This window comes from Sinocyclocheilus anshuiensis, unplaced genomic scaffold, assembly GCF_001515605.1.
Source record: "Sinocyclocheilus anshuiensis isolate Anshui unplaced genomic scaffold, SAMN03320099.WGS_v1.1 scaffold124, whole genome shotgun sequence".
Classification (NCBI taxonomy): domain Eukaryota; kingdom Metazoa; phylum Chordata; class Actinopteri; order Cypriniformes; family Cyprinidae; genus Sinocyclocheilus; species Sinocyclocheilus anshuiensis.
Window position 1 is genome coordinate 1,562,636 of NW_015554082.1, and position 15,323 is coordinate 1,577,958.

General features: G+C 37.3%; 1 protein-coding gene across 1 annotated transcript in view; it reads right to left on the reverse strand.

Moving 5' to 3' along the window:
- Window positions 1-4,364, reverse strand: part of LOC107669059 (gamma-aminobutyric acid type A receptor subunit pi) — a gene marked incomplete at its 5' end in the record, with an annotated part of 13,503 nt that extends 9,139 nt beyond the window's left edge. Inside the window, 6 exons of the mRNA XM_016461157.1 lie at window positions 3,125-3,262; window positions 3,375-3,457; window positions 3,585-3,803; window positions 3,895-3,961; window positions 4,058-4,170; window positions 4,255-4,364. Coding sequence (XP_016316643.1) covers window positions 3,125-3,262; window positions 3,375-3,457; window positions 3,585-3,803; window positions 3,895-3,961; window positions 4,058-4,170; window positions 4,255-4,364 — 730 coding nt within the window. The remainder of the gene's footprint in view (window positions 1-3,124; window positions 3,263-3,374; window positions 3,458-3,584; window positions 3,804-3,894; window positions 3,962-4,057; window positions 4,171-4,254) is intronic.
- Window positions 4,365-15,323: the final 10,959 nt, after the last annotated feature.

The following is a 15,323-nucleotide window of genomic DNA, read 5'->3' on the forward strand; positions in this document are numbered from 1 at the left end:
GTGAAAGCCGATCCGGCGATCCACAGCACTAAGTTGATGTATTCCCTCAGCGACCAGCACAGATCAGCTCTAGGCATGACGAAGCGGATATCGTCCTCTTTTGGAAGACCAAACAAAGTAGTTTCGCTTTCACAACGAAGCACACAGTGTCTCCACGGCATGGCGGCAGCGGCAGCAATACTACAGCGAGAATAAAAGTTACACCTTCTTTCTTTGCGTGAACATTTGGGCGGCGTCATGCAAATCTTCCCACATAGTGAGGTAGATATGTGGGGGCGTGTTAGAACGAGCCGTTTTAGGTAGGCGTTGCTGACTCTTAACTTTTATAAAGAATATCTCTTTGGATTTGAGACTTTAGTCTTTGCAACTTTACAGATCTTCTTTATGCACCAAGAGCTTGTAAACACTCCAAAGAGAAAGGAAAAATAGAAATCGCATCATATGACCCCTTTAATAAATACATTTTTCATTAAAATGCTAAAAACCGTTAAATAAAAATGTTGCATTAATTGTTTTTAATAACTAAGCTTTTGATTATTTATAAGGTTTTATTAAAGAAGATTTTCACAGAATGATTTTGGCAAAATGGCACCCCCCCTATATGTGGCACCCCTATGAACTGCATATACTGCATACCCCGTTTTTGCACCACTGAGTAGCACCAATCAACGAGAGCGATTTTGAACTTAAGAAAGCTGATTGGTCAATAATATGTTGAGGACCAATACATAATCTACAATACATATACATAAACCCGCAATCGCTCTGTCTCGTATGCACACACCGACGCATGCACTGTCACGATCTAATGCACTTGTTAATGCCAGATCTTTAAAAACAAATACCAGAACGCAAAAATCCAATATCTTACATTTTCCAGAACAGGATCCAGTAGGATCTGGCTCAAATTAAGCACTGGTGTACTCTTCAAATGTTTGCAATTACCTCTAAACTCCTCTATGGACTACCACTTTTCTCTAGACTATTTTTGTTAGATGAACATGGTCTTCATTCTTCCCAAGTTCCTAAAAAATACTACAATGTGGTGATATCAGTGCTCGATAGCCTAGTGGACAGGGCACCAAATGCGCTCCTGGCGACCCAAGTTCGATTCCCAGCTTGAGGTTCTTTGCCGATCCTGTTCCTCTTTCTCTCCACCCTGTGCTTCCCTGTCTAATCCACACTGTCCTGGCAAATATAGGTGTTGCAAGGCCAAAAACAAAATTTTAAAAAAGTGTTTGTAAATGTATGCTTGTTGAACTTGAAAATAAAATATATAGTTTTTACTAGTTGAAATCCAGTTTTTGATATCAAGAATTTGAGTTATGCGAGTGATTATACATAATTGTCGATATCAAGAATTCACGTCTTTACTAGGGAAATGTAATTTCTGATAGCAAAAATAGCCATTGTTGCCAGTAAAAATGTAATTCCTGATATCAAGCATTATAATTTATAACCAGTGAAAACTGATGTTGACATCAAAAGTTCATATCCAGAGAATGAATGAAAAGCTAAAAAGGTTTGCCATAGTGTGAAGAGTTGATCTTCAGCGCTGGAAACGGCAGTACGGGCACACATATTTAAATACATATACATACACACACTCTTACCTCATTCCTAACCCTGCTGTTTAGCCATCAGAGAGTGGGTGCACACGTAATCTGGATGGCACACGGACCTTTCACACACTCTTTACCTCCTTTACAGTATACATACCCCGGATCAACCACACAGACACCATGTTGTTAGTTTGAAGTTTATTTTTAGTTCGTTTTGTCTTGTGTGTGCGTGGGGAGTAGTCGGACTTCCACGTTGTGCCGGCCAAACCAAACGATCGGGCGGCGCCCGCTTATGACGTCACTGCCGCGCCGTGCCGGCGCAATGCGATCATAGTCCGACGAAACCATTGTTGTTTGTATGTGGGGAACTTTGTTATCTTTTCTGTGGAGAGAAAATATATTAAATGGTAACGATTTATGTTATTAATATTTGTGTTCTATAATGGTTTATTGGTTTTGTGTTTTATAATGTGATTGATGTTTAATGTGAAGTTTATGAGTTACAGATGAGATTATAAGACTAAATGCTTACCTACTAGTGGTACCCTCCAGGTAGGGGGTGGACCCTGGCCTATAAGAGGGGAGGCTTCGCGTCGGGAGACTTGTTTAGCAAGTCAGCAAGCGTGCTAGTGCAGTGCCGTGAGCAAAATTGGACATATTGTATATTGTGAGTACTCGTTTGTGCACTTTGTTTATGGTTTATTTTGGTACTTTGCTATTTTTTGGACTGAGCACTTGTGGAAATACCATACTCTTACCACTGGATATTTTACGGCACACTGTAAATAAAAGTCACCTTTTGTTTACTTCTACGGGTCAAGCCATCATTTATTTTGGTTAATTGTTTTTTTTTTTTCTTTTTCGGACCTAAAACGTCTCGCAGTAGATCTGCAAGGGTCTACTGCATCACATTAACATTATATCACTTTAAAATGTGTGATAAGTTGTAAAATATTCAGGCACCAACATGCCATCTTGTATTAGCTGATTGTTAGTGTATGTTTGTGTTTTTGTTTTATTTACTGTAAATTTAACTGATTTTTTTTACGCTGTAGACAGCAGTTTCTAGCAGCACTAGCAATGCCAAAGTTATAAATTTGATTACTAGGAAATATATGCAATGAGTAAATGTACAGTGGGACCAAAACTTTGTATGATTTTTAGTCCATTTAAAAAAAAACAACAACAACACAGATGATTAAACCAAGTGGCATCTGCAGAAAAAAATATGCTATGCAATTGTTTGTTTTATCATTCTAAACCTTAAATCTCTTTTTGTGGAATAGTTGTGCTTGTGGTGCTTGTGCTATTTTCTTTGAAATGTCATTTGGATGATTATCTAATTCAATTGCATTCATACATCTTTAAGTCTGGCTTAAGTGTCCAAATTCTTTTTTGGGATTTTGTAAACCATGATTGCACTGTAAGTTGCTTAGAAGTAAGACGACTGCCAAATGCATAGATATAAATGTAGAATGTGGCTGAAAGACCAAGACTGACTGGTACTTTTTAGTAAAATAAAAAATGACCAGGACATTCACAATAAAATTTGATGCTTTTACCTGTTTCATACACGGCTTCAGATACAGTTGTGTAGTAGCTCTCCACACTGTACTGAGCCAGACGCAGTGTATCTAACCCCTTCACTGAGTCATTCCCTCGGGTCCAGTAAAACACCACATCCTGTAAATTATAGCCCCCTGAACATGCATGCACACACATACAGGTTTAAGGGTCTGTACAGCCTGCTCTTGAATAATCAATAAAAGAAAATCAGCAAAAACCATATGCATTTGTTTTGAAAATGCTTACAGCTTTCTAATTGCAATGTACAGTCTTGTCTATCCATAGGATACTTGGTGAGGTCCATGTTGCAGGCGACGGTTGCTGTTATGCTGTGGAGAAAAAGAGGAATATTGATTGAACCATTTCAGTGGGAAGGTTCCCCAGATGCACATACATCTGCCTGGAGCAGCTGTTCAGCCTTTGGTAAGAAGTTGTAAATTCAGAGTCAGTGTTTACCGAAGAGCGTAGAGCACAGTGCCGTTGCTGAAGATGCGGATCAAACGGTTCTCCACAGTTACATCATGGAGGAAAGAATGCTTAGAATCAGGGATGAACGTATCAGGGATCCACAGCAAAGAAACCAGCCGCCCATCCAGACTCAGACTTTCATTTCCAGGGAATACCAGGCGAGAATCTCGCCATCGTTGTCTTAGAAAGATTGTGGCTGTGTAAGTCCTGAAAGTGCATGAACAAAATTGATCAGAATCTTATTAATCTGTTGCCTGAAGCCTCTTATCAAAGTAAGTTTATACATTTAAATAGTACCATGTTAATCTCAGAGATGGCATCGATGCTGGCAATATCCAAACTCATTCCAATTTCAACAGGCCCCTCTGTGGAAACAAATAAATGTGTTTTTATTATTAGGTTTTAATTATTTAAATAACTGTATGTGTTTTAATTCTCCATCAATATTTAATTAGCCTCACGGTTAAAGTTTGGCCTTAGGTATCGATTGTAGCCTTTCATCAGCCTCTGTATGGTGGGCTGCAGTTTCGAATCATTCCACTCGCCGTAGTGATTCCCATAAAATCCTCTTTCACTGGGAGACAGTGAGAGATGTTAACAATGTGAATGTCTGGGGATTCTTAGTCTCAGAGCGTGAGGTGTTTATCTCTTTACTCACCAGTTTGTAATCAACAGAAATAGACTCATCCAGAACAGAAGATAGAGCAGCATTCTGTGATAATGTGATACAGATGAGCAGTGGCTGTGAAGAGGATTTAAGAAAAATATTTAGTTAAAATCATCCCCATCAAGGACGGATTATGGCCCTATGACACCCTGGGCACCAGCTTCTCTGATGGTCCTATCTTGGCACCCCACACAGTTTTTTTCCAGGCATTATACAAATTAGAGAATACGTTTTTGTAATTTCGCCTTTGTATTCTACATATGCCTGTTGAAATTTTCTTATAGACTTATGGATTTATTTTTTTATAATTGAGACTTTTTATCAAAATTATTCCTGTTAAACTAAGAGCTGCAGTTTTAGTTTAAGTGATAGTTCACCCAAAAATGAATATTCTGTCATGTTACTCAAACCTGTATAATTATTTTTTCTTCTGTTGAACATAAAAGAAGATTGTTGGTTGTTTGGTTGCAGGTGCTGGTCCCAACCAGAGTACATAGTATTGAAAAAAAAAATACTGTAGAAATCAATGGAGACCAGAAACTTTTTGGTTGCCCACGTTCTTCAAAATATCTTCTTTTATGTTCAGCAGAAGAAAGAAAATCAAACAGGATTGAAACAATTTGAGGGTTAGTAAATAATGACAGAATATTCATTTTTGGGGAAACTATCCCTTTAAGTGGCTGATGATAAAACTGAGTGATGCAAAAATTGATGCAGGGTTCTGGTTCCTGCTGTTTTGATGATTAAATCACTGTTCTATTGCCTTTTTGGTCATTTTTGATTACTAGATAAAACTTTTAATTAAATGTTTTAATTTACATTTTTTTTTTTAGTAATTAGCAAATTGGTAATTAATTATTCAGCAATAGTGAATGAAATTATTAAAGCATTTTTTTAAATAACTCAACAGAACAATTTGCAAATTAAACATTTCTATGAAAAGGTTTCTATTATAGAATTTTCATGACTTTTCTAGGCCTGGTAAACAATTTTAAAATTCCTTTATTACCAGATTTTAAGTGATCATGGGATCCCTGTCTGCAATACCTTTTTGCAGTATCAATACAAAAATCGATATGTATATATATATATATATATGTATGTATATATGTATGTATAATTGCTAATTCTATTAATACACTGTTGAATGCCATTAACAGTGTTAATTGAGCACATTCAAGCACTCTTTGTCTAATATTAATTGCATTGTTTCCAGGTGTCTCTCAGCTCAAGGTCCTGTGGCAGTGGTTCTTCTTGGCCCTCCTAAGTACCCATAAACCATGCAAACTTTAATGTCCCAGAACTTTACCACAAGGTGGCAGCAGTCGTCTCTGCCCACACACAACTGCACCACCAACAGCTTTTCATTAATATACCATTTTATTTTATGCACAACTTCCCAGTCACTCTTTCTCTTTACTTTAAACTTATGAAGCTGATTGCCTTGCCTCAAGACACACCAGCAATTACCACTGCAGTTATTGTCATGGGACCTGAACAAGAAGCAGTCCGTAATGAAAGGCGCTGGACCATTTTACCACAGATCAGCCCCCACCAACCATTTCTCTCTCTCTTTCAATCTGTTTCCCTTTATTCTAAGTCTCTCTCTCCTTCTCTTTTTCTCAATGGATTTGTGTAGATTAGAGCAATCTTTCAAAATGTCAGTGCACTTCTGTTTCTAAAACAGACCTATTGCACCCTGAAGTGTTACAGAGTATAAACCTTGAGATTGTCATGTGTCAGCAATTTCACATACATGTTTTTGAATATATATATATTCCAGTTTTTTCACAAGCTCTCACTGCATTAATTTAAAACGCATATTAACTGCCAGAATTTTCAGTACAAGTGCTATCACATTTATTCTCTAGAATGTAAATAGTGTTCCATCTTCTTGTAGGCATGTCACTCATCGCATCATTCCCACTACATATTCTTTCTCATTTCCATCTTCCCATTCTTTAATTATTCCTCTCCTCCTCCACCCCATCCTTCCATCCATCAGCTGTCCCCATCTCTGTCATGCCGCATGAATATCACAATGACAGCAGTTACCTGTGGAGATCTGAGAAGCAGATCATTGTGGCTTTACCCTTCACTCGTCTTGGTCTCTTTCTCTCTTAGTGTTCCAGCAAAATGTATACAGGTGTTCTCAATCCTTTTCTTTGTATCCTGTTTTCTTGGGTCTCCTATGTCTTAATTAAATATCTTATTGTTTCTTGCTCTCTCAGCATGCAGTGTGTTTCCTTTGTCCAAACATGGCTTCCCTCACACTCGTCACTTGACTGGCTCAGAGAATAACCCCTCTCTGCGTCCCCATTCCCCCAGCCTCCCCCCAGTGACTCTCTTCCTCTTCCTCTCCCTCTCCCTCTCTCTCTCTCTCGTATATACATGTGCACAGCTTTGTCAGATGCCTCTCATGGCACCTGTTTAGTTTTATAAATGAATCTCTCATTGCTAGGCTCCCTATAAATCAATGTCATTAACAAATCTCATGTGGCTTGTGACATGCTGCATTCTTCCAATCTCTCTCTCTTCTTCTCACTCAACTGCCCACCTTCCAGTTTCAACCTCAATGCTGATGATTTGTTCCTCCTTGTAAATTCACATCACATTTCGCATCTATGTCTTTCATCTCTTTTGTTTCCCGTATCCCTATCATTTTTGTCACACCCGTTACTTTTGAAGTTTCTGTGAGACGATCTGTGTCATTTTATTTCCCCATTTCTCCTTTCTGTGTCTGTCTCTTGTCCCTCTATTTTCTCCCCATCTTTTCATCTTGCTCATCCGTATGTTCTTTTAGGATTCCTCGGGGGAGAGTGTTTGTCATTCCACCACAGGGATTTTTACTGCTTTTTCTATCGCCAACTCTTTGTTTGGCTAACACATTTCTAGAGGTCAAACCTGGCCTATACGGAATTTGTGCAACAGAAAATGTTCCACAGATTTGAAATGCACGTAATTCACAATGATTCACACTCCCCATGCACCTTGTGTGTGCATTGGCTAGTTAGATTTTAACTGCCCACACCACAAAAAAATAAAAATGTATATATATTTTGTCCAGAATATATTTTAAATATATGCTAAATTTATGTTCTAAACATTGTTGCTTTATGACATATTTTTCAAACTGACAATAAATTGACTTTCAAATTATTTAGATTTCAAATGCCAAAGTAAATGACAAAAATGTACTTCAGGGGCAAGAAAATACATTACAAATCTTAAAATAGATTTTGGTTAATTGCAATATATTTTGGACAATATAAAGCTGGATAGATAGATAAATAAATAAATTTAAAAAAAATATATATATTTGTTAAGTCAGTGTCAATTTACAAGTGCAGATAGCCAACCAGCTGACAAGGCTATTTTCACTCCACCCACTACTTTTCAGGTATTTTACCTTTAGCATAAATAGCATATTATTTTATATATAATTTAAACTGTGAATAGCATCTATCACTGTTTGTATTTAGTGCAAACAACATTATGTCACTGACGTGTGACCTACCAGTGTGAGTTGCGTTGCTTCAATATCATTCACAAATCCTATTCTGCAGCCTCATGAAATAGTAAAGTGGTCATTGGGTGCACGCTTCAATCTCCAAGTAAATCTCAAGTAAATAATCAGAATATGAATACCATGAATTTGGAGACACTAATATTTTCACATGCTGTTTTTCACCTACTATATAGCCTTACACCTTTAAAGCTGTTTCTTAGAAGGTTGCCATTTTTGCTGCAAATGAGTACAGAAAAAAAGAGAACAAGGAAATCAACAGATTCCATCTGGGCTTGGTTCTGGCTTCATTATTTAGCACTATGACCTATGTAAATAACAAACTTTGGGTTACTTCTCAGGCTACATTTCTTTACAACTCAAGTCAAGTAACATATCAATATCAAAGACAGCAGTCTTTTTTTCTGTGTCCACCGTCTTACCGCTTTTTGTTCTGCAGTCTTCCATTTATACTTTTGTCAGATGGAAAGCTGCCAGAGAGGGGCAGTGGACCTGCTTTAATCATACCCCTGCGGATTGACTGGCTCTCTATAATTGAAGCGGACTCCTCTCAGCGTCCTCAGGCTTTAAGCCCACACAACATTGTAAACAGAGGCGCTGGATTCAAACCGACGGCTAAATTAATGTTTGACAGCACAGAGACACACAGGTGATGCCTCAATAATATAACCTCTGCTCTCTGGCTCTAGGGAAGCCTGGTTTCCTTCTTGGATTAATGTTCATCTTCTGCTGCAAATCAGAAGGAAAACTTTTTCAAATGACGCCTCCACAGCTTCGAAACATACACCGATGCCATTGTTTTTGCGAGGCCTGTTTAAGAAGCTCCCAGCCTCTGCTAGCTTATTTGCAAAGATAATAGTGCTCAGCTCCGAGGCACCAGGTGCGTCCTAGATGAAGGAATGGCCTGTCATCCTCCCCTTTAGACCTGTAGACATCAGGCTCTGACTGGTGATCTACTGAGTTCCAGCAGAACAGCTTAGACCAGCTTGTTGTCTGAGCCAGTGACTTATGCCTGAAATGAACCGAGAGCCTGAGAGGTTTATGGTCGAAAATCAGATGACCTCCACCAATCATCTCAGCATGTGAATAGCTATTTCCTCCATCCTTCGTTCCCATCACAATCCACTTGATAGATTATCAACACTCCTGCTTCCTTTTCTCCCTCCTCAACTGCTCATTTCAGGTTGTCTTTAATTCATGTTACCTTCATCTGTCCTCTTCCCATTTTTGCAAAGACCTTCACATGCTGCCCGGTCTTGTAATTGTCTCCTCTCTATCCGCTTTAATAGATCACTCAGACAGTTTTATAATTACAGATCTGTGTGGCAGTGCAGCTCATACATTGAAATAACTTCATATGTGGCTCATGACCTCATTTGTCATCACATGACTTACATTCATTCAGATAAATGCACCAGCTTTCCATTCACATGCAGGTTACTATTATAGATCAGCTCAGCCAGCCTGAGTACTTGCACAGTTCTTTCTATTTTCATAATTTATACTGCCCTACACTGATCTAAGACCCCAAAAGGGTCTTATACTTTTTTTAAAGGGACAGTTCACTCAAAAATCTGTAATTTACTTACCCGCATTTCACTCCAAATCTGTATGACTTACTTTCTTCTTCAAAACGCAAAAGAACATATTTTGAAGAATAGTGGAACCCAAACAGCTCTAATGATTATTAGCTTACATCATTGAGAGAGAAAAAAAATACTGAGACACTTTCTTTTAATTTCCACAGAGGAAAGAAAGTCATAGGTTTAGAACAACGGGGTGAGAAAATGATGACACAAATACATTTTCATTCTCTAGTTCTTTAAAAACTGTCTACAGTATGTACTGATGCTTTTTGAAGAAACCAATATTCCGATCTTAAAAACCTATAATAAAACATTAGGTTCCTTTAATCTTCAAAAAAACCTTATAGCCAGCTCACGTATACCATGCGAAATCCTAAGAACCATTATTGTATCTTTCTGTCCTCTTCCATTTAACAGACTTTATTCATGCAAAATTTGCTGTACTCACCTTTTTTAGTTTCTCAGCTCAGTCTTGAGTCCGGTTGTGAATGGTAAAGGTGTGCTGGTTGTGAGGATGTGCAGATTCTGTGCCTGTCTCCCTCTATCTATGCTCTCACTCTCTCTCTTTCTCTATTTTTTATTACTCTGTCGCTCTCATTTACCCTCTCGCGGGCAGGATGTACTCCAGTGTTCTGTTTTCAGCGAGAAAAGAGAGCATTTCTTGTCTGCATGCCAACCGTAGGGATGATGTGGATGAGCACATGGCATTAGCACGACTTGGTCTATGCCACACTCGACCCTGTGGGCACTGAACCAAAAATGGAGTTTATAGGATATTTCTCATATTAAAAACAGTCAGATCATCAGCTGTGTGACATTTTTGACCATTTTATCTTATGATCTGCAGTGTTTCAAAGGAAAAAAAGAAATAAAATATGATAATCTAGAGGTTAGTAATCTGCTTACATCCACTGGAATTTTGTAAGAACAGACTGCTGAGATGGCTGCTAAAAGTGGCGAGGAAGGGTGTGCTATTTAGTAAATATTTTATATTTAGATGTCAATTTCAATTATGCACCTGACTCTTTTCTTTCCTTTTATAACAGGCGACACACATCCTGACTAAATAAACAATAAACCAGAATCAGCGGCACTCAGGGTGACCAAAGCACTGAACTGGCCAATCAGGATTCATCAGGGAAGATGATGAAGAAACCACTCCCACATCCACCTTCAGTGATGAGAGGCAAGTGGGATTTTGCATCAGCGTAAACAAACAACCTCTTCTCTTTTTTAATATTCATCCCTGGACATGTCTATTTTACTAATTTCCCCTGAGAGGTTTTTCTCCATTATCCTTTCCTTCTCTTTACTCGTATCATTTTTATTTCTGTCATGTGCCTGAATATGTAACCTAAAAGGATACCATTTAAACCAAATCAGTTTAAGCGTAGTAAGAGTAAGAGTGTAAACTCTTAAAACATCTTCAGACATATGACTTGCCTTTAAAACAGACAGTTGGCTGAAGCATTTGCTGAAAGACTGTCAATGTCATAGTCCCTTTGACAGCAAGTAATGCCAAAGGAAAAGGAATTTGCTTATGGAGAAAATGAAATGAATAAAACATCGGTAAATAAAGAGGTGAGGAAATGAGGGCTGTGGGATTTCAGTACCAGTGCGCTGGAAGATTGTGATGTTAAACAGCTGGAATAGGATGAGTGCAGCAGAGCTCTACCTTGGGCACACTATTAACACATTCATTAGTGCTGCATATGAGATTTATTTCTCATTTATTTCTCTCTCCAGTGAACAATTTAATTGACCGACACAGAGAAAAGTTTCAATTTCAGAACATGCAAGTGAACTGCAATTTTTCTCCTATTAGCAATATGATTTTAATATAGAGAGAGATAAATATACACATGCATAGGAAGCCCATTATAAAGAAATATATTACATAAAAACATATACCACAAAAGTGAATGTATATAACAAATTAATGATGCCCTTTGTATATAATTTATGTATTTGTATACTTTGTAATGGGTGTCCTTTGTTTTTCCTTGCAATCACTTTCTAAATTACTTATTAATTAAATACTCATCAACTCAATTATGTTTATAATCTGTTTATGTAGTGCAACCACCTGCATACTAATGGGCTAAGTATTAGGCTAAGTAAGTGCACTAGAGTGAGGATACCAGCCTGATCGGCATGCATCAGTGCATACATGCTTCTGGACTCATGACGTTGTTGGATAATTTAAAGGTCAACGGGCATGGGTGAAGACGTAACATGTAAGGTGTTTTAGGGGAAAAATTATATTTCCATCGATATGTTCTATATTTTTTGCTATTTTTAGATTATTACATGTAGTAAAAGCAATAAATGGTTAGTATTTTCCCATTCAGATGGTTGTCACACACAGTACTGTGTTAAATAGCAAATTAGAATGGATAAGAGTTTCTAAAATGTAGCTCCCTCTTAGTCAATATGTTAGACCTGGTGGCTTGATAGGTTCATTTAATTAAAATTCATGCAAAGAGGTTTAAATATCCCAGATCTACAAACACATTATTCTCCATGGAATCTTAATATCATTAGCTTTTTTCCAGAGAATATTGATTCCACAAAAATCATTCTGTGATTTCTTTAGCATTTTGATTTTTTGATGTGCTTGTCAGAGCCAAGATTCAAGCGCTGTGTCCGAAAACGCATCCCATAGCTACTATTTGAGGGAACAGCCATTTGTTTTGGTGTCTTAAACCATGGTGGACTTTATCGAGTGCACTCATTCAGTCCCATCATGCAATGCAATAACAAGAGTATAACTGCTGTACGTTGTATAGCTAGTGCTAGAGAATACCTATGAATAGGCTTAGGGCTGTCACAATATTAGATTTTTCTAATTTAATTTTTATTTTGTTTATTTAGTTTTTCTTTTTACCCAATGAACATAAGGATACTGATAAACACAGGATGCATTTTCATTTCTTCTTCTTCAGGTCACAGCTGAGCTGACCTGAGACTGTCTTCTTTGAAGCTCCCTATAAAATAGCAAGAGATTATTTGAAACAGGAAGTTTTTATTCATCAGTATGATAATGCAAATGAGAATTTAGCTGACACACATTGTTTATGCACCATTTATTCACATATTCAGAGAAACAAATGGCTCTATGGTGTTGGGCTTATATATATAAATTGTATAATTTTTGCAAATTGTGCAAAAAAAATTTTATTCTGAAGCAATATTCTTATCAGTTTTCTATCAGCTGTGACATATAAATCTGAATGTTTTTTTGATATTTAATCCAAGGGCATTTTTTTTACCTTTATAGAGGGCATTTTCCCCCTAACCTCATTAATACTTCATCTTTCATTTCAAATTCTTACATTTAATCTATAAATTAAATTATAATAATGTGATTATTGTTATCTATACATTATCAAATTAAATCATTTACACTGAAAAAATACAACTGCATTGAATAATGTTATGATATTGTTTTAAATATTTTTTTGGAATATACAAACAAGAAACGATGGTGGAAATGATACTTTTAAACTAAATTAAAACACCAGTAGGTGCAATTAGTGAGCGTTTATTGAGTGAGTCACTGAGTTGTTCATTTAAGCGATTCGTTCAAACGGCTGATTCATCAAATGTTTATGCATGGGCTAATGAAACTTTGATTCAACCGATTCGCTCAGAACACGGAATCATTCAGCAATGAATCGGCTGTTTGCTGTGAGATGCGCTGTGGTTCCGCCTAAAATGTAAGTGACCTAATATTATTGTACTTGCTTATTGAACTGTTTATTGAACTATTAAACAGTCGTAATGGTGAAAACGTTGTGTGATGTTGCCTAACTAACTGTATTTTAAATATAAAAACTTTTCATTTTGAATTTTTACCTCAGCATGCTTACTTGTCTGGCGTTAATGAAGCGTTAATGTCGAGCCCTGGAGTCTATGTGCCGGGGCTCAAAACACGAACGGCCCCGGCCCAATTTAAACCCTGCTTATAACCCTAGATAAGTCTGTTTCCCACTCTGCCAAACATATTTTATTTGACTTACAGAGACACTGCACTCTTTTAACCATTAGGGGGAGCAGTAGATATGCAACCAGAATATCACACTGACTGCTTGCTGTATGTCTCACTTCAAACCAGCTGCAGTGACCCGATCAGATGATTAGATGAATATCAGGGTTTGAAGTCCCAACATCAACCATAAGCCTGATACTCAAGGATGTGGTGAGGCATCTGTGGGACATTGTATTTGCTTATGAAACATCTCAGCTGTTAGCTGTTGAAACTAATAAACAGCCATTGTGTTTGAAACCTGCAGCCAGCAGAGTTGGGGCCAAATGCCTCTTAACACTCAAGAAGTTTTGTTTTTGTCATGTTGACATGTCAAATATTTTAGGGGGAAATAACACAGAACAGTCCATTACACTAAAGTGTTTGTTGTCTCTCAACACTATTTTCACTAAATATTCTATATAAGCCCTGGTACATGTCAGTTCATTTAGAGCGCTGTGCTCCCCAGATATACAGAGGCTAGTATCATCTGGAACAATCCAAAAGGATGAATGCTGTCATGTTGGGATGGAATTTGACTTTGGACCATAGACATGGAATAATTGTTTTCTTCTGTTGACATTTTTCTTCCTCTTGATGTACATTTTGTTGAATGCACTCAATGGATCATGGATTCTTTCTCCTGTCATATGGACTTCTTTTCCTTTAAGGACCAAGAAGATGAAAATGGTACCTTTCCTTGGCATGTGTTTTTTTAAAAAGGCTATTGCTTTTCCCCCCTGATTTAGTCAGTGTTCGGATAATATGGATTGCTTGTCTTTCTTAGAATGATTGTCTGGGTAAATTCATGGAACAGCGATTCAGTTTGAATCAAAGTAGTTGAATTGAATCAAATATGTACAATTTAAACTGAATAATGGTAAATGTTTCCAAATGTAGTCTATTATATTTTTATTAAATGCATTAATAAAATACTTGTCCTATGTTTTTATAAAACTTTTGAATGTTCCAATCTTTAGATGTTGTAATATTTTAAATATAATTGTTTGTGTGTGTGTGTGTGTGTGAGAGAGAGAGTATTTCAGTGAGTAAATGAGTATTAAATTGGCATTCAAACTTAATCTGGTCAAAAGTACGTTAATGTGACTTTGTAGGAGAAGGTTAGCTGTGCTTATGTGCCAATAATTCAAGGTCGGCCTCTTTATCCTTTGTCTCCTAGCATGCGTCTGAAGTGTGTAAGACTATTTACACACAACAATAACCTGGAACTGGATGGTCTTTCTTCTGCCTGATTCAGTGAATCAGAGTTTCATCTCTCTGCCTGACATCTTGGCGTTGAGTTTACTAAACATTGCTAATCAGTCAATGCTGTTTAGCTAATAACAGTGCAGCGCGTGGTTGCTGTTTTGGTTTTGGCGTCGTAGAAGTTGGCAGCAGGGTGCATTGCCCTTTAAGGGGGGTTAGTCTCATACAGTGTTCCCCGTTTAAAATACAATGTATTATTAATACAGAAAAATCAACAGCCTTAAAGCTTGAAGCTTATCATTTCTGTCATCACCTTTTAACAGTTCGATTTCAGTTCATCGGCCCCTTCCCCCGGAACACGTCCTGATGGATTTGTTCATGTCTGTTTAGAGTTTACTCTGTCAACACTGCACAGAACCAGCTGGAATGCGCCCGACTTGATCTCATCCTTGACATAACCCTCTCCCACACTAACACTGCAAAGTAATACTATGAATTTTACCCTATTTTTAGTTGTTCTAAGGATTCATCATGGCTTAAAAATGAATACGCATATTTGGTTAAATCAGGATTGAACTAAATCCTAAGGCTTAGAGTGACAAGTCTTACAAAAGTTTATACCATAGAACTGAATTGACACCATGGTCTTCAACATTTTCAAATCCCTTGATGGAAAAAGAGATTTCTTTCTTTCTTTCTTTCTTTCTTTCTTTCT